Source organism: Salvelinus fontinalis, chromosome 33, assembly GCF_029448725.1.
Source record: "Salvelinus fontinalis isolate EN_2023a chromosome 33, ASM2944872v1, whole genome shotgun sequence".
Lineage (NCBI taxonomy): Eukaryota > Metazoa > Chordata > Actinopteri > Salmoniformes > Salmonidae > Salvelinus > Salvelinus fontinalis.
The window spans coordinates 22,010,868-22,037,519 of record NC_074697.1 but is presented as its reverse complement, the minus strand read 5'-3'; the positions used below and the strand labels follow the sequence as shown (position 1 = coordinate 22,037,519).

General features: G+C 42.8%; 2 protein-coding genes across 2 annotated transcripts; one reads left to right on the top strand and one right to left on the bottom strand.

The window, feature by feature from the left end:
* The first annotated feature begins 231 nt into the window (after positions 1–231).
* On the top strand, positions 232–20,194 carry LOC129831813 (WD repeat and FYVE domain-containing protein 1-like). The gene is made up of 12 exons (XM_055895284.1): positions 232–429; positions 4,545–4,612; positions 6,350–6,423; positions 6,634–6,688; positions 7,483–7,633; positions 7,780–7,892; positions 13,204–13,330; positions 13,876–13,981; positions 15,775–15,876; positions 16,253–16,383; positions 16,643–16,751; positions 17,242–20,194. Exons 1-12 carry the CDS (start codon positions 293–295, stop codon positions 17,299–17,301), a joined length of 1,233 nt encoding a protein of 410 aa, XP_055751259.1. The 5' UTR covers positions 232–292; the 3' UTR covers positions 17,302–20,194.
* A 75-nt stretch (positions 20,195–20,269) lies between these two features.
* Positions 20,270–26,542, bottom strand: LOC129831815 (dehydrogenase/reductase SDR family member 12-like). Its single transcript, XM_055895289.1, has 10 exons — positions 26,412–26,542; positions 24,884–25,017; positions 24,637–24,719; positions 24,436–24,531; positions 24,100–24,181; positions 23,953–24,014; positions 23,760–23,864; positions 22,911–23,001; positions 22,545–22,682; positions 20,270–21,597 (listed from the first exon to the last, which is right to left on the bottom strand). The coding sequence occupies exons 1-10, from the start codon at positions 26,480–26,482 to the stop codon at positions 21,482–21,484; spliced, it is 978 nt and encodes a 325-aa protein (XP_055751264.1). The 5' UTR covers positions 26,483–26,542; the 3' UTR covers positions 20,270–21,481.
* Positions 26,543–26,652: the final 110 nt, after the last annotated feature.

The window sequence follows — 26,652 nt, the reverse complement described above, 5'->3', positions numbered from 1 at the left end:
GGGTTTGATAGAAGGGCTATTTTTGTCTTAGTAGTATAGGATTAGATAGGAGGGTTTAGTTTCTCTCAATATTTATTTTCTTTATATTCATTTAATCTGTAAACTGTGACTGACTACACGCCCCAATGCATTATGAAGCGCTGTGCACCGCTAACGTTTGTTTACGGACCGCCATAATATTATAGTAGAAGAAACAAAGCAGTGCGCTACTATTCTAGACATTATGGTAATCTTACTCAACTTCCTTAGCCGTCAGCTGATTGTCGAGTTGGGAGGAAAAGAAAACATAGCTATGGCGGCAGAGATTCATTCGAGGCCTCAAAGTTCAAGACCAGTTCTTCTAAATAATATCGAAGGACACTCGCATACGGTCAATGCTGCAGTTTTGATACCGAAAGAGGACGGAGTGATCACGGTTAGCGAGGACAGGTAGGTTGTCTGACGCCCCATTAGCTGTTTTCCAGATCATTATCTAGCTATTAGCCAGATAACGGTAACGTTAGCTAGCCTGCTTACTATTATTTTTTTCACCTTTATTTAACCAGGTAGGCCAGTTGAGAACAAGTTCTCATTTACAACTGCGACCTGGCCAAGATAAAGCAAAACAGTGGGACAAAAACAACAACACAGAGTTACACACAAACAAACGTACAGTCAATAACACATTTTGCCATGGGGACCAGACGGTTCTATTCTAAATACACTGTCTAGAACATCATGACAATGTTTGATTCTTCAGATGGTCCTCTTCAAGCCGGAATGTTGAATACAGTTATATTTGAACTTACTCAGCCGATTGTCTGATGTTGGTCCTTCACATGTTCCAATCTTAACACAAAACATCTACAGGAACATATTTAGTCGACTTTTTTAGAACACCGGTATTGAAGTTTAAATCTATATCACCTGGTACGTGCGCAAAACCATGTAAATACCTGCAAGACAATAGATATCCTATTAAACTAGAGGGGCTAGCTACAAAGATTTTTATAACTAACCCAGAGCTTGTCTTTCCAATGGGAGCAAATTAATCAAAGTGGACAGAACAAGCAAGGAGGTAGGCAGAGCCAAGCAGGAGCTAGCGAGATCCTATTGGCGCGTTTTAGCCTTTATTTTCATATTTCCGTTAGGGAACGCCTACTCTGGTAAGTGCGCGTGTGCAGTAACTCAATTCGCCCTTGCACCCCTTCTAAACGACGCATTTTTTAGAAACTTTGGCAAAAGGCTGCAAAACGCAGTCCGCTGTTTGGAGATGAAATGATTAATTGAATGTTGGGCAAAATCCATCTTGTTCCATCTTCTACCACTGCCAGTAACTGGGCTTCCTCTCATCACCATATTTGGTAGTGAGTGGAAACGCCAACCGGATGCTTCACATTTATACGTCCAGTGAAATATCTGGCTCATTGTTCTATCTGTGTTAGCTTTGTCATAAACCCTCAAATTTCCACAGTAGGGCGAAAATGGAAGCCATCTTACTCAGGGAGAAATCCAAAACCAGTCTAATTGGAATAAATGGCAGTAAAGGCAAATATTTTTATAACTAAACCAAGATAGACCCCAGCTTGTTGTTTCAAATTGGAACAAATGAGCCATAATGGGAAGAACAAGCAAGGAGGTGGGAAGAGCCAAGCACGAGCTAGCGAGATCCCATTGGCCTGTTCTAGCATACATTTGCATATTTCCGTTGGGGAACTCCTACTCTGTGAAGGGTGCATGTGCAATAACTAAATTTGCCTTTGCACTGCATTTAAAAAAAAACTTTGGCAAAGGGTAAAGTCTACAAAACTTGGTTCACTCTGTTCGTAACAGATTGTAGTTTTGGGAACAGAACTGTATTGAGATCAAATGTTTCATTGATGATTAAATTAGCAGAATGTCCGCCGAAATCCATCTCGTTCCGTCATCTCCCTCTGCCGGCCACTGAGCTTCCTGTCACTACCATAGTTGGTATGAGTGGAAACGCCAACCAGATGCTTCACATTTATACATCCGGTGAAATATCTGTCTCGTTGTTCTATCTGTGGTTGAGGCATAAGTGATGCCTTTCCTACTTTTACTTATGCAGCAGAAAAAAGTAAGGCATGTGATGTATCAGAAATTGTGTAATGGAATTATAGTCAACTTTACATATTGTCATATAATTATAAATACATTTTATACATACACTCCCGGTCAACAGTTTTAGAACACCTACTCATTCAAGGGTTTTTCTTTATTTTGACTATATTCTACATTGTAGAATAATAGTGAAGACAACAAAACTATGAAATCACATATGGAATCAAGTAGTATCCAAAAAAGTGTTAAACTAATCAACATATATTTGAGATACTTCAAATAGCCACCCTTTGCCTTGATGACAGCTTTGCACACTCTTGGCATTCTATCAACCAACTTCACCTGGAATGCTTTTCCAACAGACTTGAAGGAGTTCCCACATATGCTGAGCACTTGTTGACTGCTGTTCCTTCACTCTGTGGTCCAACTCATCCCAAACCATCTCAGTTTGGTTGAGGTTGGGGCATTGTGGAGGCCAGGTCATCTGATGCAGCACTCCATCACTCTCCTTCTTGGTAAAATAGTCCTTACACAGCCTGGAGGTTTGTTGGGTCATTGTCTTGTTGACAAACAAATTATAGTCCCACTAAACTCAAAACAGATGGGATGGCTGCAGAATGCTGTGGTAGTCATGCTGGTTAAGTGTACCTTGAATTCTAAATAAATCCCAGAATTCTAAATAATTCACAGACAGTGTCACCAGCAAAGCACCCCCACACCATACCTCCTCCTCCATGCTTTACGGTAGGAAATACACATGCGGAGATCATCCTTTCACCTATTATGCGTCTCATAAAGACACGGCGGTTGGAACCAAAAATCTCCAATTTGGACTCCAGACCAAAGGACAAATTTCCACCGGTCTAATGTCCATTGCTTGTGTTTCTTGGCCCAAGCAAGTCTCTTCTTGTTATTGGTGTCCTTTTAGTAGTGATTTCTTTGCAGCAATTTTTCCATGAAGGCCTGATTCTCGCAGCCTCCCCTGAACAGTTGATGTTGAGATGTGTCTGTTACTTGAACTCTGTGAAGCATTTATTTGGGCTGCAATTTTTGAGGCTGGTAACTTATCCTCCACAGCAGAGGTAACCCTGGGTCTTCCTTTCCTGTGGCGGTTCTCATGAGAGCCAGTTTCATCATAGCGCTTGATGGTTTTTGCGACTGCACTTGAAGAAACTCTCAATGTGTGACGAATCAACTTCGCTCCAAGAGGCTACTGCATAAACAGTTTACTGCTTTCGTAGATGTTAGCAATAGCAAATATTATTCTATTGATTTGGCAAGTTAGCTAGTTAGTAGGTTTGGAATGCATATCCTCAGGGCATAACAATGTGTGTAACGCTAGCTAGCTGCACAATCGTGGCACTGACATCAGGATATTGTTGATTTGTGTGCTAGTTGGTATACATTTGACTACATGTTACCTTCGCTACATACTAGGACTGGGATTTGCCAGGGACCTCATGATACAATATTATCACGATACATAGGTTATGGTACGTATTGCGATTCTCACGATTCTTTATGTATTTCGATTCAATGTTTCAAACATATTGCTCACCGTATGTCTGCTGCAGAGGGACGAGAGAGAGCCATGAAAGAATGAGTTTTGATCAGCTATGGGAATAAAAGTCCTGAAAACAAATTGGCTCCCTATTTAAAAAGATGGAGAACAAGCTATGAAGGAAAAATACTGGTTTTGGTGCAGGTACAGCAAACTAGCATAAAAATACTACCTAATACCCAACAGTCACCATTATTTGAGACGTTATCTTAGGGGTATGCCTTATGTGAATCAATTGACAAGTGTATCTGCCACCTCCAACCCCAATTGCAGTTTAATTTTTATTTTGTTTTCAGTCATTTTGTGCACCGCCTAACCACACAATTTAGACACAAAAGAGATGTAGGCCATTAACACCTACTCCAAAAAGTATTCATAAATGGTGAGGAAGAGATGGTAGGATGGGCACTTCTCTAAAACGGGAGGCCATCCTCTTCTGGTCAACTTTAGGGCACCAGGCAGGCGTAGATCAGAGCAGGTTAATGTGGCGGTCATGCTTGGTCAATTGTACATTGAAGAGCAATATCCTGAGCAAGGTATCGAGAGAATTTAAATACCCTTCCTTGTCCCCAGTAGGATAAGCTTCTCATGGTTGACTAGAAAGGGAACATTTTTGAGGAAGGGAGATTCAAGTAGTATGAGAAGTTATTTTTTTATATCTTGTGACTGGACTGTCGTAATGACACTGTACTCTCCTTTTGTGTCACAATGATCTTGTGGCTTGAGAAATCCATGGTGTTCTAAAACGGTATTATATTGCAATAGAGGAGCTGACAGTCTTAGACATTTTCCTCCCAAGTAGCCCAAGTTTTAGTACTGTAATCCCTATTCACATTTGAGACTATCATGCTGCACCTGCAGGAACAGTGCCAAGAGGGGCACTTGAAGTTTGAATATGACATTTCCTGTGTCCTATGTCCAGAACTATCCGGGTATGGCTGAAGAGAGACAGTGGACAGTACTGGCCCAGCATCTACCACACAGTCTCCTGTAAGTACCACAAGCGATTAGAAGTAGGCCTCATCTGAAACGTCCACTAATGTTAGATGCTAAAAATACAGTGCCATGCAAAAGTATTCATCCCCCTTGGCATTTTTCTGATTTTTGTTGCATTACAACCTGTAATTTAAATAGATTTTTATTTGGATTTCATGTAATGGACATACACAAAATAGTCCAAATTGGTGAAGTGAAATGAAAACATTTTTACTTGTTTAAAAAAAAAATAAAACAGAAAAGTGGTGCGTGTATATGTATTCACCCCCTTTGCTAAGAAGCCCCTAAATAAGATTAGTTAAAGTCCACCTGGGTGTAATCTAAGTGTCACATGATCTCAGTGTATATATACACCTGTTCTGAAAGGCCCCAGAGTCTCCAACACCACTAAGCAAGGGGCACCAACAAGCAAGCTGCACCATGAAGACCAAGGAGCTCTCCAAACAGGTCAGGGACAAAGTTGTGGAGAAGTACAGATCAGAGTTGGGTTATAAAAAAATATCAGAAACTTTGAACATCCCAGGGAGCACCATTTAAATCCATTATTAAAAAATGGAAAGAATATGGCACCACAACAAACCTGCCAAGAGAGGGACACCCAGCAAAACTCACAGACCAGGCAAGGAGGGCATTAATCAGAGATGCAACAAAGACACCAAAGATATCCCTGAAGGGGCTGCAAAGCTCCACAGTGGAGATTGGAGCATCTGTCCATAGGACCAATTTAAGCCATACACTCCACAGAGCTGGGCTTTACGGAAGAGTGGCCAGAAAAAAGCCATTGCTTAAGTGAAAAAAAGGAGCAAACACATTTGGTGTTCACCAAAAGGCATGTGGGCGACTCCCCAAACATATGGAAGAAGGTACTCTGGTCAGATGAGACTAAAATTGAGCTTTTGGGCCATCAAGGAACACGCTATGTCTGGGGCAAACCCAACACCTCTCATCACCCCGAGAACACCATGGCAGCATCATGCTGTGGGGATGTTTTTCATCGGCAGGGACTGGGAAACTGGTCAGAATTGAAGGAATGATGGATGGCGCTAAATACACGAAATTCTTCAGAGAAACCTGTTTCGGTCTTTCAGAGATTTGAGACTGGGACGGAGGTTCACCTTCCAGCAGGACAATGACCTTAAGCATAATGCTAAAGCAACACTTGAAGGGTTTAAGGGGAAACATTTAAATGTCTTGGAATGGCCTAGTCAAAGCCCAGACCCAATCCAATTGATAATCTGTGGTATGACTTAAAGATTGCTGTACACCAGCGGAACCCATCCAACTTGAAGGAGCTGGAGCAGTTTTGTCTTGAAGAATGGGCAAAAATCCCAGTGGCTAGATGTGCCAAGCTTATAGAGACATACCCCAAGAGACTTACAGCTGTAATTGCTGCAAAAGGTGGCTTTACAAAGTATTGACTTTGGGGGGGGGGGGGGGGGGGGGGGGGGATAGTTATGCATGCTCAAGTTTTAAGTTGTTTTGTCTTTTCTTGTTTGTTTCACAATAAAACATATTTTGCATCTTCAAAGTGGTAGGAATGTTGTGTAAATAAAATTATACAGGCCCCCCAAAAATCTATTTTAATTCCAGGTTGTAAGGCAACGAAATAGGAAAAATGCCAAGGGGGTGAATACTTTCGCAAGCCTCTGTAGCTAAAGCGTATACTATTGAATCAAAACATTGGCCATACACAATTGTTTTTTCAATACATATTTTTCATCTCTGTACTAGCGCCGTGCTCCTGTATGTCATACCATCACGACAGCAGGCGCATCTTCATCGGGCAGGACAACGGAGCCATTGTGGTGAGTGAGATGAAGCCTTAAAGATGACCTCATGTGTAAACCCCAGTCTCTGTGTTTTGAGTGGACCCATAACATTCCATTCTGGTTCACACTAACCCCATTTCTAATGTGTCCCTGCTTTGAATGAGAAACAAGCTACAAGTATGAAGTTACATGGAATAAGAGTGGGACTGGTAACTGATCTTTACTATTGTTTGGTGGTGCTAACAGGAACTCCTTTTGTCTGAAGATTTCAACAAGATGAACCATGTGAAGACCTATCCTGGTGAGATCGTAGTGTTTTTTTTTTGCCTTTACAAAGCCAATGAAAACTAAGAAGCTTTGGTGATGTAGACATGATATGATCTCTAGTGTTCAGTAATGGAGTCTTGTGTAACAGTATATATCAGTGATAATGGCTCTTTAGTGTACATTAGTATGTGTGTATACTGGGCTGTGTTCTGAAGCACTGCCCAGTCCCATGAGAAATAATCTGGTCCCTACCCAGCATGCCTCTGGGGAAATGTCTGAACAGGAAATGGAGACCGACGTCATTGCTGCTTAGAACACATGCATGCACACACTCAGACCCAGACCCACAGTGAAAGAGGATAAGTAATTATTGTTCAAGCAATCCAACTTGATGATGATGATGATCCACCACCACCTCATATTGTCTGACTATTATTATGTTACATTTACATTTACATTTAAGTCATTTAGCAGACGCTCTTATCCAGAGCGACTACAGTCACCTTCCCCCAGGCTCAGAGAATATGGTCTCTGTGACTAACAGGCTAGCCATGCAGCCTGGACCCTTCTCTCATCACTGGAAAATCCCTGCTTAGGGAAACTTGAGTAAAAAAAAAAAGCATTAAATGCCAAAAAACAGATGTCACTGTGGAAGTTTCTAGCAGTTCTCATCCAGCAGTGAAAATGGGCCCAGAACAGAAAAACTCCATTAAGTAATCTATAGTCATTCTACTCACTCAAACCTTTTGCAGAAAGAGAAAGTTGAGTGGAGAATGATTTCAACATTTGTGTGTGTGTGTGTATTTAACCCATTGTGGCTGTGTCCAGCCCATCAGAACCGTGTGTCAGACATGGTGTTTTCTCTGGAGAGCGAGTGGGTGGTGAGCACCGGACACGACAAGAGTGTGAGCTGGATGTGCACCCAGAGCGGCAGTATGCTGGGGCGCCACTACTTCGGCTCCTGGGCCAACTGTCTACAGTATCCTTCTCTGTTTGCTTGAGAGCTGGACAGGGGTCAGTTTATTGTTAATGTTCATATTCCTAAGAATGACTTCTTTGGTCAAAGGTAACTTCCTATCTGTCCTATGTGCTCTTCCTGTGTATCTTCCTTGACTCTGTGTTTAGGTATGACAACGACACCCAGCATGCCTTTGTAGGGGACTACTCAGGACAGATCACCCTGCTGAAACTGGAGAGACAGACCTACTCCACCATCACCACACTGAAGGGCCACGAAGGTAACACACATACCACAGGAGGTTGGTGGCACCTTAATTGGGGAGGATGGGCTCGTGATAATGAGTGGAATGGTATCAAATACATGGTTTTCAGGCGTTTGATGCCATTCCATTTGCTCCATTCCGGACATTATTATGAGCCGTTTGCCACTCAGCAGCCTCCTGTGACACACACAGGGACACACGGACAGCCTATGCACAATATGGAAACGGACGCTACAAAGTGCTCGGATGCCATCTCTAACTGGCAATCATTTAAAAGAGGAAATGTTGCTGGCAGATTGTATGGAACCATACTGTATTGTCATGCAGTGGGGTAACAGTTTTTCACTTGTATGTATACTGTCGTTCAAAAGTTTGGGGTCACTTAGAAATGTCCTTGTTTTTGAAAGAAAAGCAACTTTTTTGTCCATTTAAAATAACAGCAAATTGATCAGAAATACAGTGTAGATATTGTTAATGTTGTAAATGACTATTGTAGCTGGAAACAGCAGATTTTTAATGGAATATCTACATAGGTGTACAGAGGCCCATTATCAGCAACCATCACTCCTGTGTTCCAATGCACGTTGTGTTAGCTAATACAAGTTTATCATTTTATAAGGCTAATTGATCATTAGAAAACCATTTTGCAATTCTGTTAGCACAGCTGAAAACTGTTCTTATGCTAAAGAAGCAATAAAACTGTCCTTCTTTAGACTAGTTGAGTATCTGGAGCATCAGCATTTGTGAGTTTGATTACAGGCTCAAAATGGCCAGAAACAAATAACTTTCTTCTGAAACCTGTCAGTCTGTTCTTGTTCTGAGAAATGAAGGCTATTCCATGTGAGAAATTGCGAAGAAACTGAAGATCTCGTACAACGCTGTGTACTACTCCCTTCACAGAACAGCACAAACGGGCTTTAACCAGAATAGAAAGAGGAGTGTGAGGCCCCGGTGCACAACTGAGCAAGAGGACAAGTACATTAGTGTCTAGTTTGGGAAACAGACGCCTCACAAATCCTCAACTGGCAGCTTCATTAAATAGTACCCGCAAAACACCAGTCTCAACGTCAACAGTGAAGAGGCGACTCTGGGATGCTGGCCTTCTAGGCAGAGTTGCAAAGAAAAGCCATATCTCAGACTGGTCAATAAGAAGAAAAGATTAAGATGGGCAAAAGAACACAGACATTGGACAGAGGAACTCAGCGCTATAATCGCTGTCAAAGGTGCTTCAACAAAGTGCAGAGTAAAGGTTCTGCATACTTTTGTAAATGTCATATTTCAGTTTTTTTATTTGCAAAAAAAATGTAAACATGTTTTTGCTTTGTCCAGCTACAATTGTTGTTTACAACATTAACAATGTCTACACTGTATTTCTGATCAATTTGATGTTATTTTAGTTTGCTTTTCTTTCAAAAACAAGGACTGTGTGTGTGTGTGTGTGTGTGTGTGTGTGTGTGTGTGTGTGTGTGTGTGTGTGTGTGTGTGCGCGTGCGCACGTGATTGCACATTATGTTTTTTACGAAAATTGTGTGTGTACTAGTCAAGTTTGGACACCTGCTCATTCAAGGGTTTTTCTTTATTTTTTACTATTTTCTACATTGTAGAATAATAGTGATGACATCAAAACTATGAAATAACATGTAGTAACCAAAAAAATCTTAAACAAATCATAATACTCTTGGCATTCTCTCAACCAGCCTCACCTGGAATGCTTTTCCAACAGTCTTGAAGGAGTTCCCACATTTGCTGAGCAGTTTTTGGCTGCTTTTCTTTCACTCTGTGGTCCAACTCGGGTGATTGTGGAGGTCAGGTCATCTGATGCAGCACTCCATCACTCTCCTTCTTGGTCAAATAGCCCTTACACAGCCTGGAGGTGTGTGTCATTGTCCTGTTGAAAAACAAATGTTGGTCCCACTAAGCGCAAACCAGATGGGATGATGTACCGCTGCAGAATGCTGTGGTAGCCATGCTGGTTTAGTGTGCCTTGAATGTCTGTGATTTATTTAGAAATGTCACCAGCAAAGCACCATCACACCTCCTTCTCCATGCTTCACGGAAGAGGGCCCTATTTGGTAAAAGACTAAGTCCATATAATGGCCAGAACAGCTCAAATAAGCAAAGAGAAACGACAGTCCATTCCTTTTAAAGACATGAATGTCAGTCAATGTGGAACATTTCAAGAACTTTTAAAGTTTATTCAAGTGCAGTCGCAAAAACCATCAAATGCGATGATGAAACTGGCTCTCATTTCCCTTTGACTCACCCCAACCTTCTAAAATCAATCAAATGTTATTTGTCAAATGCTTCGTAAACAACCGGTGTAGACTGAAATGTTAATTCGGAAAGTATTCAGATCCCTTCCCTTTTTCCACATTTTGTTATGTTACATCCTCATTCTAAAATGGATTCAATTACATTTTGTTATGTTACATCCTCATTCTAAAATGGATTCAATTACATTTTGTTATGTTACATCCTCATTCTAAAATGGATTCAATTACATTTTGTTATGTTACATCCTCATTCTAAAATGGATTCAATTACATTTTGTTATGTTACATCCTCATTCTAAAATGGATTCAATTACATTTTGTTATGTTACATCTTCATTCTAAAATGGATTCAATTACATTTTCCCTGACAATACCCCATAATGACAAAGCGAAAACAGGTTTTTAGAAATGTTTTGCAAATGTATTTAAAAAACAGACCTTATGAGACTCGAAATGGAGGTCAGGTGCATCCTGTTTCCATTGGTCATCCTTGATGTTTTTACAACTTGATTGGAGTTCACCTATGGTGAATTGAATTGATTGGACATGAATTGGAAAGGCAGATATCTGTCTATATAAGGTCCCACAGTTGACAGTGCACGTCAGAGTAAAAACCAAGCCATGAGGTCGAAGGAATTGTCCGTAGAGCTCCAAGACAGGATTGTGTCGAGACCCAGATCTGGGGAAGGGTACCAAAAAATGTATAGTATTGAAGGACCCCAAGAACACTGTGGCCTCATCACTCTTAAATGGAAGAAGTTTTGGAACCACCAAGACTCTTCCTAGAGCTGACCGCCCGGCCAAACTGAGCAATCAGGTGAGAAGGTCCTTGGTCAGAGAGCTGACCAAGAACCCGATGATCACTCTGACAGCGCTCCATAGTTCCTCTGTGGCAATGGGAGAACCTTCCAGAAGGACAAACATCTTTGCTGCACTCCACCAATCGGGCCTTTATGGTAGAGTGGCCAGATGGAAGCCACTCTTCAGTAAAAGGCACATGACAGGAAACTTGGCACCATTCCTACGGTGAAGCATGGTGGTGTTTTTCAGCGGAAGGGACTGGGAGACAGGATCGAGGGAAAGATGGACGGAGCAAAGTACAGAGATTCTTGATGAAAACCTGCTCAGGACCTCATACTGGGGCAAAGGTTCACCTTCCAACAGGACAACGACCCAAAGCACACAGCCAAGACAATGCAGGAGTGGCTTTGGGACAAGTCTCGGAATGTCCTTGAGTGGCCCAGCCAGAGCCCGAACTTGAACCCGGTACAACATCTCTGGAGAGACCTGAAAATAGCTGTGCAGTGACGTTCCCCATCCAACCTGACAGAGCTTGAGAGGATCTGCAGAGAAGAATGGGAGAAACTCCCCAAATACAGGTGTGCCTTGCATGTGGAGTCATACCCAAGAAGACTCAACGCTGTAATCACTGCCAAAGGTGCTTCAACAAAGTACTGAGTAAAGGGTCTGCATACTTATGTAAATTTCATTTTTTAAATTTGCAACAAAAAAAAGTAAACATGTTTTTGTTTTGTAATTATGGGGTATTGTGTGTAGATTGATGAGGGGGAAAAACTATTTAATCCATTTTAGAATAAAGCTGTAATGTAACAAAATGTGGAACAAGTCAAAGGGTCTGAGTACTTTCTGAATGCACTGTATGTGACTGGGTACCAGTACTGATTCGATATGCAGGGGTACGAGGTAATTGATGTAGATATGTACATATAGATAAGGATAAAGTAACTAGGCAACAGGATAGATAATTAAACAATGTGGTATGAAGTGCTGTTATATGGTCAATATACCACGGCTAAGTGTTGTTCTTATGCACAACACTGAGTGCCTGGATACAGCCCTTAGCTGTGGTAGTGTATTGGCCATATACAGCAAACCCCAGATGCCTTATTGCTGCTATTATTATTATTACCAAAGTAATTAGAACAGTAAAATAATATGTTTTGTCATACCCATGGTATACAGTCTGATATACCACTGCTTTCAGCCAGTCAGCATCCAGGAGCCAAACTACTTGGTTTATAATAAACATTATACCTTGGCATTGTTGAATACTCATTTCTGATTGGCTTGAAGGGCATTCTACAGCGTGCATTATTTCCCTATATTGCACATGTTTTATGTTTGAGCTGCTTTAGAAAGCAAAAGTCCTACTGAACATTTATTGGTATTGTTGAATTTGACTGATGGTTTGGTTAGCGAAACATACAACCATGTTTGTTTGGTCACCAAGGCAACTAGCTACTGTACTATCTACTGTAGTAAACTTGCTAGCTACTTCAGTGGATGTTGAACACATTTCTAGTGGCAAATGTGGTAAATTATTTATATTTTTTATTTAACCTTTATTTAACTAGGCAAGTCAGTTAAGAACAAATTCTTATTTACAATGACGGCCTACCCCTGCCAAATCCGGATGATGCTGGGCCAATTGTGCATCGCCTTATGGGACCACCAATCACGGCCGGATGTGACACAGCCTGGATTCGAACCAGGGACTGTAGTGACTCCTCTTGCATTGAGATGGAGTGCTTTAGACCGATGCTCCACTCGGGAACCATAAATGATGCACCTTCCACATTATTCATAATTTTCCATAGAATGCATAGCCCCTCGTTGATTATCCCTTTTTGCACCAAAAAAGTACAAAAAGGGTCAATGCAGATAGTAGCTATTGGTTAACTTTTTAGCAATCTTATGCCTTTGGGTTAGAAACTGATAAGGGTCCTGTTGGTTCCTGACTTGGTACAGCTTTTCTGTGTGATAGAGAGATCCGTCTATGACTTGGGTGGTTGGCGTTTTAGAACATTTTTAGGGCTTTCATCTGACACCACCTGGTGTAGAGGGCCTGGATGGCAGGGAGCTCAGTGACGTACTGGGCCGTATGCACTACCCTCTGTAGCGTCTTGTGGTTGGATGCTAAGCAGTTACCATACCAAGCGGTCACACTACCAACCACCCGTCTGTTGTGTCATAACTTCCTGGTCTCTCTCTCTCTCTTTCCCCCCCTTCTCACCATCCTTTCCCCCCCTCAGGTAGTATTGAAGCTCTGTGGTGGGATCCTGTTCAGAGGCTTTTGTTCTCAGGAGCATCTGACCACAGTGTCATCATGTGGGATATCGGGGGCCGCAAGGGACGAACACTACTGCTCCAGGGACACCAGTAAGAGGGAGTGTGTGTGTGTGTGTGTGTCAGCCAGTGCATATGCTTATCAGTAGCAGGGCTCTGTAGGTCAGTACCAGTTGTCGCAGGGAGCTGTTCACTTCCTTTTATTTTGATGTTTTACCATCTGTGAGCTCCTCAGATGGCGTAACTATCAGACCAATTTACGTCTGGAATTCTTTGGAAGATCACTCTATTTTCTACATTCTTCCTCCTTTTTCCCTCACCCCTCTCTTTCTATCTCTCTGTTCCTCTCTCTTCCTTTCTCTCTCTCTTTCTCTCTCTCTCTCTTTCTCTCTCTCTCTCTCTCTCTTTCTCTCTCTCTCTCTTTCTCTCTCTTTCTCTTTCTCTCTCTCTCTCTCTCTTTCTCTCTCTCTCTCTCTTTCTCTCTCTCTCTCTCTTTCTCTCTCTCTCTCTCTCTTTCTCTCTCTCTCTCTCTCTTTCTCTCTCTCTCTCTCTTTCTCTCTTTCTCTCTCTCTTTCTCTCTTTCTCTCTTTCTCTCTCGCTCTCTCTCTCTTCCTCTCTCTCTTCTTCGAAATATCCAGTGACCGAGTGCAGGCGGTGCGATACCTGCAGCTGACCAGACAGCTGGTGTCCTGTTCTGCAGATGGCGGCGTCACAGTGTGGAACATGGACACTCCCAGAGAAGAGGTAGGTACAGTGCATTCAGAAAGTATTCAGACCCCTTGACTTTTTCAACATTTTGATAAGTTACAGCCTTATTCTAAAATTGATTGAAGTTTTTTTTCCCACTTATCAATCTAAACACAATACCCCATAATGACAAAGGGGAAAACAGGTTTTTCGAAATGTTTGCAAATTGATTCTAAATACAAAACTGAAATATCACTTTTACGTAAGTATTCAGACTCTTTACTCAGTACTTTGTTGAAGCACCTTTGGTGACTACAGCCTTGAGTCTAATTTGGTATGGCGCTACAAGCTTGGCACACCTGTATTTGGGGAGTTTATCCCATTCTTCTCTGCAGATCCTCTCAAACTCTGTCAGGTTGGATGGACAACATCGCTGCACAGCTATTTTCAGGTCTCTCCCGGAGATGTTAGATCGGGTTCAAGTCCGGGCTCTGGCTGGGCCACTCAAGGACATTCCGAGACTTGTCCCGAAGCAACTCCTGCGTTGTCAAGGCTGTGTGCTTTGGGTCGTTGTCCTGTTGGAAGGTGAACCTTCACTCCAGTCTAAGGTCCTGAGCATTCTGGAGCAGGTTTTCATCAAGGATCTCTCAGTACTTTGCTCCGTTCATCTTTCCCTTGACCCTGACTAGTCTCCCAGTCCCTACCGCTGAAAAACATTCTCACAGCATGATGCTGCCACCACCACACTTCTCCGTAGGGATGGTGCCAGGTTTCCTCCAGACGTGACGCTTGGCATTCAGGACAAATAGTTTAATCTTGGTTTCATCAGACCAGAGAATCTTGTTTCTCATGATCTGAACTCCAAGCAGGCTGTCGTGCCTTTTACTGAGGATTAGCTTCCGTCTGGCCAGTACCATAAAGGCCTGATTGGTGGAACGCTGCAGAGATAGTTGTCCTTCTGGAAGGTTCTCCCATCTCCCCAGAGGAACTCTGGAGCTCTTTCGGAGTGACAGTCGGGTTCTTGTTCACCTCCCTGACCAAGACCCTTCTCCCCCGATTGCTCAGTTTGGCCGGGCGGCCAGCTCTAGGAAGAGTCTTGGTGTTTCCAAACGTCTTTCATTTAAGAGTGATGGAGGCCACTGTTCTTGAGGTATTTCAGTACTGGATAATTTTTTTTGTACCCTTCCCCAGATCTGTGCCTTGACACAATCCTGTCTTGGAGCTCTACGGACAATTCCTTCGACCTCATCGCTTGGTTTTTGCTCTGACATGCACTGTGAACTGTGAGACCTTAAATCCAATCAATTTAATTTACCACAGGTGGACTCCAATCAAGTTGTAGTAACATCTCAAGGATGATCAATGGAAACAGGATGCACTTGAGCTCAATTTCGAGGCTCACAGAAAAGTCTGAATCCTTATGTAAATAAGGTATTTCTGTTTTTGTTTTCTATTAAAAAAAATGTGCTTTGTCATTATGGCGTATTATGTGTAGATTGATGAGGGGGGGGGGAAACAATTCAATTTTAGAATAAGGCTGTAACGTAACAATGCAGGAAAAAGTAAAGGGGTCTGAACTTTCAGAATGCACTGTATATCAGGAGCCAGGAATACATCTCAATGCCTCACTTCACCTCCTCCTTAAAAAGTAGAGGTGGGCAAACTTTTTGGCACCAAATAAAACATGTTGTAGTTTTCCCACCTCTGCCTTAGATGCTGCTGAACTCACAATCTGCTTGGTTAAGGAGCTACGTCAACTCACTATTGCCCTTTGGTGTTGAACATTGCTACAAAGTAACATCACTCCCCCTCTACTCTGTAACTTTCTCTTCCTGCTTGACTCACTACAGGCTCCTCCGTGGTTGGACAGTGACTCATGTCAGAAGTGTGAGCAGCCTTTTTTCTGGAACGTCAAACAGATGTGGGACTCAAAGACCATTGGACTTAGGCAGGTGAGAGGGCAGGCAGCCTCTGGTATAGACCAGAGCCTTGTATTGAGAATATAATACAAGGCTCTGGCATAGCCATTACTGTTGTAAGAATTGCCTTGTAACTCTATAATAGTAATGGTAGAAATATAGGAACTAGGGAGTGATCAGTCCATTTTCTTTGACCCTTGGCTAATGCTGATGTGGGACTCTAAGACCATTGGGCTTCGGCAGGTGAGAGGGCAGGCTGCCCCTGGTGTAGCCATTACTCTAATACAAATATCCTTGTGACTCTATTGTTGTGGTAGAAATGTAGATATAGGCACATAGAAATACAGGAACTAGGAGTGATCTGTCTTTATTATTGACCCTTGGCTAACTCTCATGTTTTCTGTTTTAGCACCACTGCAGGAAGTGTGGCAAAGCGGTGTGTGGGAAGTGTAGTTCCAAGAGCACTACATACCCTGTGATGGGCTTTGAGTTCCAGGTGCGAGTGTGTGACACCTGCTATGACACCGTCAAGGACGAGGAGTGAGTGATTTTTTTCCCTCATTTTGTCTGTCATAGTTGAAGTGTACCTATGATGAAAATTACAGGCCTCTCTCATCTTTTTAAGTGGGAGAACTTGCACAATTGGTGGCTGACTAAATACTTTTTTGCCCCACTGTAAATGTAATGTCACTATAATAATACTGTATCGGAGTATAATAAAAATGTGACTCAGATTTACATTTATCTTCTTCATGCCCCCCCTTCATTTCCTCACGTACCACTTTGTCTCATCTTCCAGTCGTACTGCGTTAGCAACGTTCCATGAGGGGAAACACAACATAGCCTTTATGGACATGGACCCTTCCAGAGGCCTGATGGTGACCTGTGGCAGCGACCGTGTCGTCAAGGTCAGACATACTATCAGCCTTGATCAGTAACTAGTGGTCAGATACAGTCCCTGATGAGTGGGTTTTAGACTCAATACTACTAAGTGTTTTTTAATATGCTTGGAAAGCGGAAATGTTCTAGAACGTCAAAGTTAATATTACTGGAGACCTTGCCGTTTTGGAGACAGCATCGCCTTTGCTAGCAATGAGATTTACAGTGACTAATTTAACAGTAAGTAAGTGAATTGTTTCGCCCCAAAGTTAGCCAAGAATATTAGCTTGTCAGCTAAAATTGTTTGCAGTTAGTTAGCAATGGCCTCTACACTATTTTGCTTGCTACAGTAGCACTGACATGTCAATAACCTGTCTCCAAAAATGTTGAGGTGTTGGTTGTTTACATGTTACCATTGTGATGTGCATCAATGCGTGTCTACTTTCTATGCGAATGACTGTCATCTTTACATATTCATCTGACTTTACCGATTTCCTGATTGGCTCTTTCTTTCCACAGATATGGGACATGACGCAAGTGGTTGGCTGTAGCATAGCAACAGGCTTCTCCCCACGTTGATTATCCCCCCCATCGGCCCTCAAACTCTGTCCTCTACTCTACTGACAGATGTCTCTGTCATTGGGAACTCCTCTGTCTCCTCATCTTTCTGGCTCCTCTTCTGTCCGGCTGCTTCTGTTCTCTCATCTCCCACTGGATGTTTGGATGAAGATACGTATGCGTGTGTTGTGTTGTGTAAGTGGCTGGGTACTAGTGTTGGTACGTTGTTTGCTTGATTTGGTGTCAGTTTTGTACGTGAGAAGTTGAGTCTCAAATGTGTCTCAGGTCTAACTTCCAGTGTGTACCTGTTCAGCGGAGTGCCAAGCACAATGTTCTGTTCTAATGTGTGAATGGAAGGGAGCAGTGTTTGTGTTTACGTATGTTCCACCTCTGTCTGGTTTCTTTGACATAGTGGGTCAGCTCTAATTCCTTTTGCACTGTAACATTGGACTGCTAGACCCGATAATCCACAAAGCCCTGCCCAACAGACACACACAGGGATCTCCTATTGGCTGCTTACTTCAACTTTCTACATTTTAAATATCGCAAATGCTAACCATGACAACACAGCTTTTGTATACCCATATGCATAGTGTGTACAGTATGAGATGCAGTGTGCTTATCGCTCTATATCCCTCACTGATCATGAGGTCAGTTTCTCTCTTTCCTCGCTAGTTGTTCTTTCCCTCTCTTTCTTTCTCTTCACTAGTTGGCCTTACTCACTCGTTTGTCTCAGGAGGAGAAGATGGAAGAGTCATTAGAGGGCATGGCTGTATGTGCCGTCACCATGGCAACCCTGGCCGAGCTGTAGCCACAGCTGTTCTCCCACAGACCTTGTCCAACTTCATCTCAGACACCTAAAACATCTTTCATCAATTTACACAACTGTACAGATATCACTTCTAGTCCTGATAACCAAGACCCCATACTCTGTTGCCTTTGCGAAAAGTTAAGATGAATTTGCGTATAATGAAAAACGGTGTAAGCTTTTGAACAAGAGGTTTTATTTGGCTTTTGCTCTCTTTAGACAGGCACTTAGGTACTGAAATGGTACTGTATAAAAGGCAATGTAGCGCTAAAGTTCCCATGCACTGATGTTTTACGCTGTTTCATATCTCACTGTGGGATTGTGGGTAAAATTAGAAGCTGCTTGTGTTTCCTCTAAGGCCTTAAGAGAGAGGGATGGACCAAGCCTTCTAGAACCTTCAAAACTCTCACGACTGTTCTTACACACACTACTCTGTAGCATAGCTGCATTTTTCTCTCAACACTCACCCATGAATACTAAGCATTCAACACTATTTACTAGTTCCTCTGTCACCCTCCCACTCTGTTTTGTTTCCAGAGCCCCATAAGGTTCTCCACTGCACTTAAATGCACTAACTGTGGTTTAGAGAGCAGATGTGCATTAATATAATAATTAAAACATTTAAAAAAACATTTTGGGGGGGATTTTCTTCGTTACGGCTTGAGTTGCATAACGTCCTTAAACTGGTAGATATTTGGCTAATTTTATGCTAGGTTAGACTAACGCTTGCCTTAAGGTAAAACTGAACATGACGATGGAGTAACGATTTTCAAATGTAGTCCCATTCCAGTTTTGATCACCTACTTTATAATATTCTATTTCTAGCAAAGTGTTTGATTGTTTCTTGATGTTTACTTCATGTACACTTCATGTATAGGATGGTGGTGAGGTCACACAGACTGGATGATGTGGCCATGTGATGTTTTGATGTCACTGAGAAATCTTTCACAGATGTGCTTGCAATGTTATGCCAGAAACGTGATGACATCTCTGGGAGACATGTTTATGTCACAGAGAGGTGTTGACATCATAAATACATATTGTGGACATCACAGAGATACAGGGGTGTGCATGTTTCACAGAGAGGAGTTAATATCACACAGAACATGCTAATGTCTCAGAGGGACATGGCGAGGTCACAGAAGCTGCAGGCAGCCTAGCGGTTAAGAGCGTTGGGCCAGTAACCGGAAAGTTGCTGGTTCGAATCCCTGATTCGACCTAGGTGAACAAAGCACATAACCCTAATTGCTCCTGTAAGTTGCTCTGGATGAGAGCGTCTGCTAAATGTAAAGTACAGTCATCAGGGATGTGCAGTGTTCTTGGGAAACACTTTTGCTACAGTATAATCAAGGCTCAAGATCAGCATTTTTGAAAATTGTGGTAGATCAAAAGAAATCTCTCTGTAAGAGGATACCTGTGACAGTTAACTGGAGTCCCAGTGATTTCTGTTCCCAACTATAGATGAATTCCAACTAGATCAATTCCTTTGAGTAATCGAGAGCCACTAACATTTGTGATTCCCTCCAAATACAATTCTCTAGGTATGTTGGTTTGTAATGAAGTATAAGTCTGTTTTATGGGGTCGATCCCATGAAGAAGAATTTATATACTTTTTACATTTATTAGTTTTACTGGTTCTTATATGTAATTTGACTAAACTCCATCCACATTTTCACACATGCATAAAATAGTAAGATCTCAAACTGGAGCCATATCTAGCAGAGGGGTCTAGTGGGAGGACAGGTTCAAGGGATGGAACGGAGTCGTATCGTGGTTTCCATGTCTTTGTTTGATACTGTTCCATTTATGCCATTACGTTGAACCCTTCATCCTATAGCTCCTCCCACCAGCAGCCTCTGAATTCTACAGTATACATTCTCTACTACTCTGTTAACCTCTGTTGCTGTTTGTCATTTTATCATGTCATACTGCTTGTAAAATAATCTTGTTCCGACGTTGTTGTATATCTCTAATAATTGTATTTTTAAAGAGAAACTCCTGTTGATAATGTTGACCGTACTGACTTTAGTCTCCCTGTGGCACTCTGTTCTGTCATGGTGAGGAAATAAATAAAAGCTTAATAAAGAAATCCATTCAGAGCTGTTATTAAGTCTATAACTCTTGTGTTGGATGCCTCCCCCATCTGCAATATAGTAACACTCAGAAAATACTTTACATCAGTTGGGTTTTACATCAGTGTATTTTTTTATTCAAGGATGAAATCACAAAATACATGACTGCCTCATCAATAAGCATATTTATATCTCATTATTTCCTCAGTGTTTAAGTTCCCCTTAAACATCAAGTGTTACATAAATATATCTTAGCTGTATTGGCCATGTCAGGTACAGCGGTGGGAACCTCTCTGGTCTGAATAGGTAAAAGCTCCATCTACCTGCTGATAGTGAGAGGCCTGGGCTCAGTATAACCACCCAGAGGGGTCTATTACAATGCAAGATCAATGATTTAACCAGCTAACTTGCCAAAATATTCAGATTATTATAATTTTGTAGATAAGCATGAAATGAGGATGGTGTAATTGACTGAACAACCAAAACCACATATCTAAGTTGACCTTCTAATTGATGTTTCTGGGTGTTAATCAAAGTTAGCTGGCTAACTCATGAATCCTGCTCTGTCGTTTTGCCCTCCTGATGATTTGTAAGTCGCTCTGGATAAGAGCGTCTGCTAAATGACTTAAATGTAAATGTAAATGATGTAATTGTGTTAATGCACACCAATGCATTTAATCAGTTATGTACACAAGCGTTGTAGACTTTTCATGGATCAACAGACAACTTCATGAGGTTGTAATACTGAAGAAGCACTTGGGTAAATGAGTTTGAACATTTTCAAAGCAGAGCAAACCAACCAACCCTGTGTTAGGCTGGGCCCATAGCAACAGGCTGTGATGTGATTGGTGGATGGATAAGGGAGTGACTTTGGTCACATCAGATTCCCATCTGATTGACAGCTTTCATTGAGTCACTGCTTGAAGTGGTAGAAAAACAACATACTGTGTTTGTTGGGTTAAATGTATAAATAACTGAAAAGTGCTTTCCCTATCAGCAGCTCAAAGGCTACAAGGTAAAGAACTCTTTTCAGGGAACCCCAAATCAGCATCATCTAACACTGTTCTGTTTTAGCCCTCAGTGCAGGAGTTTTTAGCTTAGAATATTAAGTGTTTTAAGCCATGTAGAGGTTATATATTTAAAACGTGTTAGAGGTCAATAAATATCTGAACTGTTAAAGTAGTGCAAATCAAATATAGTAGGACCCCCTCCCTGACAGGTATGTGTAGACTGTTAGCTATGCTGAACTGGTTCCCAGTATACGGCACTGGTTCCAGTGTGTACTGTAGTACTGGTATGGTACTTGTGTGTGGTAGTGGTCTCAGTGGGGCTGGAAGGTCTTGGCCAGATCCTCCATCACACTCATGAACTTCTGCTGCTCCAACTGGGAGCTGTGGGTCCAGGCCAGGGGCAGGTGGGCCGACACCATCCTCCGATCTGACACACACAATACAGTCTGCTTTACAACCTGGTTGGTTAAAATAGTGGCATTTACTATTCACATTGTGATTGATCCATCCTATAGCCATGTCAATGACGTTAGCTAGAAAATACAGTTCAACCAAAACGTAGGCCTAGCTGTTGACCCCAGATCCCCTGACATGTATTGTGTACATGCAGGCACAGAGATGAGAGGATGTGTCTGTGTTAGTGACTCTATTGAAGTGTTTCTTTTCTATCCCGCTGTGCTGGGGAAGGTCACTGAGGTCGCCGCATTGGAGGGAGAGGGTGTGTGTCAGAGGGGGGTTCCACTGTACTCTCTGGTACCGAGAGCTCCAGCTGCAGTGGACCAATGCCAGAAACCCAGCCCAACCCACCGCCCGCCTGCTATCTCCAACCTTCCCCATCCTCTCATGCCCTCAGTCCAACCCACACAGACAAACACTGCATTCAGACAGCACTCGTCTTCTTTCTCTCCTTCTTCCCCACTCTCTAAACACCTACCATATGCTCCAAATATCCTCTCTCATCTCTTTCTCTCTCTGTCACTATTCTTCTCTCTCTCCCCTTTCCCTCTCCTTCGACCTCTTTTCTCCAATTCTGACTGAGGTCCACTGTACCGAGAAGCCTGGCTGTTTTAGAGAGCTCTTGTTTTCTCCAGAAGCACATATTGAGAACGGGTTGTGAGGAGAGAGAGTGTGTGTGGATCTGACAGTTAACCCATGACACTCTACGCTAGACCTCACTTTGCTGTCTAACTGTAGCTTTCTCTCTCACTCTCTCTCTTCTGGTCATGACCTCAGATACTTTACCATATAACACATATTAAATTGCTACATGTAATTGCTAAACAAATGGGAACAATCCGATTCTTCAGACAATGCTTCACTTTGTTTGTGATACTTAATTTAGAACTTGTGTTTTCTGTGTCTCTTACTGCCTACCCTGGAAGAAGCTTCCGCTGGGCTTGGTGGCGGTGGCCTCTGAGATGGCCAACCACACCGCGGTGTCAGCCCCCTGCTCCGGGGTCCTCAGGCTGTCCTTCATAGACTGGTAGAAGTCAGGCATGGCATTGGCCACCGCTACAACTCCAGAGAGAGAGAGACGCGTCAGTAACACAGTTTAGTGTATTATGTTTAAAACTGTTTTAGACAATATTAAAACAGAGTTGGATTTATGTATTGAAATAGTACATCTCAATTGTAAATGTCAACCTCCAAATGTGGATATGTGTTTACAATGTTGTCGTACTTAGAACCAAAGCTGTTTGTTGCTGGTGATTATGTAGTTGTGGTGTATTGATACAGTACCCGGCGTGTCCACCCAGCCAGGGTGCATCACTGAGAAGTGGACGTTGCTATGGGTCTTGGCCCACTGCTCTGTCATCACCACCTGTTGCCTCTGAAACACACACAATACATACACACACACCAGTAGCTGGGACCAGTTCAAGCACAAATCTCAAATGCAACATTAAAATCTGACCTAGACCATGTCACACAAGCACAGACCAGCAAGAGACCACCACATTATGCATTTAATGGAATTGTCTCCAACCTTGTATGGATCACTGGGGCCAAGCTTCCTCCTGCCATCCAGAACCTCTATACTAAGCAGTGTCAGAGGAAGGCCCAAAAATGTGTCAAGGACTCCAGCCACCCAAGTCATAGACTGTTCTCTCTGCTACCTCACGGCAAGCGGTACCAGAGTACCAAGTCTAGGTCAAAAAGACTCCTTAACAGCTTCTTCTCCCAAGCCATAAGACTGCTGAACAATTAATCAAATGGCTACCCAGAATATTTACATTGCCCCCCCCTTAATTACCTCGACTAACCTGCAACCCCTCACATTGATTCGGTACTCCCCTGTTTATTGCTATTCTATTGTGTTACTATTTGTAGTTTTCTTAACTCTTATTTTCTTAAATAAGCATTTCACGGTATCTACACCTTTTGTATCCTGCCCCCCTGCCCTCCCGCTCCCCCGCCCTCCTGCTCCCCCACCCCCCCGCCCCCCTGCTCCCACGCCCTCCCACTCACCCGATCTCCCCCACCCCCCGCCATCCTGCTCCCCCACCCCCCCACCCTCCAGCTCCCCTGCTCCCACGCCCTACCACTCCCCCGATCTCCCCCGCTCCCCTGCTCTCCTGCTCCCCTGACCTTGTGCTGTGCGTAGACCATGGTCCCGTCATAGCGACCTATTTCTGTCTGCAGGTTCCCTGTCCTCAGCTTCTGGACCAGCATCCCTCCAGATGAAACTGTGATCTGAGGAGGAGGATTTAGTAAAATTACATCTAAGAGAATAAAATAACCACCAGTGGTGGTGCCAGTGGGTTGTGGGTTTCAAACTCACCACTCTTGGCTCTGCACTCTTCTCCAGTAAGGGAATCAGGCCCTTGGTCAGGATATACACACCTAGAGAGAGAGAGAGATGTGTGTCTTTCAAAGGGTATTGAGACTAAAGTATTCGTATTCACATTCACCTCTCTCATTGACTCACCCATGACGTTACTGGCAAAGCTCTTCTCCAGCCCCTCAGCGTTCACATCCCTCTCACTCATGATGCAGCCTGCATTATTTATCTGATCACATCAATCAGTCAGTAAATAATCCTACATTATGAATACTGTACACATGTAATAATACATCAAAGATGGGAAGAAGCCCTACATTATGGGAAGGATGAGAGACAGAGAGAGCGAGAGACAGAGAGAGAGAGACAGAGAGCGAGCGAGAGACAGAGAGGATGATGATGAAAGGCAGGGTGATGACTAGAGGGAGAAAAATATATGTTACAGGGTTATCACTTTGAGTCAAACATATGTTCATCACTCACCAGTACATTCAAGGCTTTGTACTTCCTCTTGAAGGCCTCTGCAAACTCCCAAACCTTCCGTGTCTCCGACAGGTCCAGAATGTGGACATATATTTCCTGAAATTACATGATTATTACACTCTGGTTTAGAATATCCAAACAGTGTAAAAAGTCCCCCACACAAACATTTTTAAGGTGAGAGAGAGGCCCAAACTCATTCACTTTATTTCCTGACTCCTTGACAATGTCAGCCCTGGCCTCCTCTGCTTTGTCCTTGTTCCTGCACACCATGTGGACTGTACCACCTGTAGACGGGATGGGGGGATAACAGTAGAGCAAGAGTGGCTGAACCAGCGGTGTATTCAGTGCGGTGAAACGTGATGATTCTCTTCCTCCAAAGACACACATACACACACTCACTCACACTTGCACACACACACTCTCTCTACTCTACAGACACACACCGTACCTCTCTTGGCGATGGCCATGGCTGTAGCTCTCCCTATGCCACTGTTGGCTCCGGTGATCATGAAGACCCTGCCTGCCATGGACACCTCCAGGTCCTTTTCCACAAAGTGTTTGGCGGCAGAGAGGAACGCACTCCTGCAACAAACACAGTTAGACAGACAGCGGTTAGGTGGAGGACATCCATCCACTGCTCAACTCCACAGGGTGGTAGAGGGGGACTGAGGAGCTCAGTAACAATACACCCTTTTCAACTTGAAATGACTGAATGATCGATTGAAAACAGATTATAAGAAAGTGGGTCAGTGCCAGTGCACATAGATGTCCTGGGGTCAGATAGATGCTGTCTCCTGCCCCGAACCTAAAATAGAGCAAATTCCAAACAGTTTAGATATTCAATCAGCAAGACAAAGGTCTAACAAAGGGAAAGACTGTTGCATCATCTCTTAGGTAATGTGAGAAGGAGAGAGGAGGCGGTTCTGAGGCCACCGCTGGTGACACCGACAGCGGCCTGTGTGCCGCGTCAAGGGGTTCAATGGCAGCCATTGTTCCCAATGGGGGATTAAGGGAGCAAAGCGGTGCTGTGCTTAGGGATTGTTTTCGGCTAAATGCATGCTCTGTTTGGTGGTGTCATGCAGCGTAAACACTAGTGGAGTACAGGGTCAAGGAGACTGGTTGGTCTCTGCAAGAAAACACAACATTGAACAAAGGAAGTGGTGAATAAATGACAAAGACACCTCTTCAGTTGGATTTGATTGCTTTGTTTTAGAATGAGGAAAGGCAGTGTGTGGTCTGATGCTATTTTTTATTTTATTTTTTTGGTCTGATGCTATTGGTAAGCCATTTATCAACAGTTCCACATGATGGCCTTGACTTGAGTTGGTGGATTTCCAAATAAGATTGCAAGCTTTATAGTAAGCATTGATAACCCAATTTATTTAGTAATATGATGGCAAAAAGTAAACAGTTCTTCAACAGTTTAGTCCATTTAGCGGTTTTGACACCACACAGCAGTAAAGGCCCAGGCCCTATTTTGAAGATCTTAGATCAGTTTGCCTATCCTGATTCTTAATCAATGAGGGTGAAAAGAAATCTATAATCTATCTGAAACATTGTGATGTTCACTGTGATTAATTGAATACTATCATGCCAAAGGATGAACACACATACAAACAAAGAGAGAGAGAGAGAGAGAGAGAGAGAGAGAGAGAGAGAGAGAGAGAGAGAGAGAAAGAGAGAGAGAGGGAGAGAGAGAGAGAGAGAGAGAGAGAGAATATACACATTGTTCTGGAAATAGGAAAGATGTATTTTGTATTATTCAGTTTTATACATTTTATTGATTTAGTTTATATTTGTGACATTTGTAGCCAGGGATTTGATTCCATGAAATAACCTGAATCAACCATAACAAATGTGTGTGTATGGACCCAAAAGGTGTGGGACCAGTTATCAGTTGCCTACTGTTCTCCAGAGTAAATATAAAAGCATGAAAGATGATGATGACAGACACACCATAACATAGCAAATCTTACCTGGTGAATTCAGTCATTCCTTTCAGAAACCAAGCGGAGTTGCGGTAAAGAGACATCGTTGTATTACCCATGGAAACCTCTCGTCCCGTCGTCTGTTATTGCACTCTCTCCTCCGGTTTTAACTTGGGCCAAACCCACGTGTTTCAATTTACATTGGATGACACCTTCGGCCACTCAGCGGCGACTAGGGAACAATAACTGAAGCACAATGAAATTCAGTGTCAACTGGTGTCAACTCGAC

Bases quoted from the DNA above. Each gene is read 5' to 3' on its own strand.
- LOC129831813 (XM_055895284.1), top strand. From the start codon at position 293: ATGGCGGCAGAGATTCATTCGAGGCCTCAAAGTTCAAGACCAGTTCTT. The intron at 13,982-15,774 runs GTAGGTACAGTG...GACTCACTACAG, and splicing joins TGGACACTCCCAGAGAAGAG to GCTCCTCCGTGGTTGGACAG. The intron at 16,384-16,642 runs GTGAGTGATTTT...CTCATCTTCCAG, and splicing joins GACACCGTCAAGGACGAGGA to TCGTACTGCGTTAGCAACGT.
- LOC129831815 (XM_055895289.1), bottom strand. From the start codon at position 26,482: ATGGGTAATACAACGATGTCTCTTTACCGCAACTCCGCTTGGTTTCTG. The intron at 24,015-24,099 runs GTGAGTCAATGA...CTCTCTCTCTAG, and splicing joins CTTTGCCAGTAACGTCATGG to GTGTGTATATCCTGACCAAG. The intron at 23,865-23,952 runs GTGAGTTTGAAA...CCTCCTCCTCAG, and splicing joins AGAGTGCAGAGCCAAGAGTG to ATCACAGTTTCATCTGGAGG.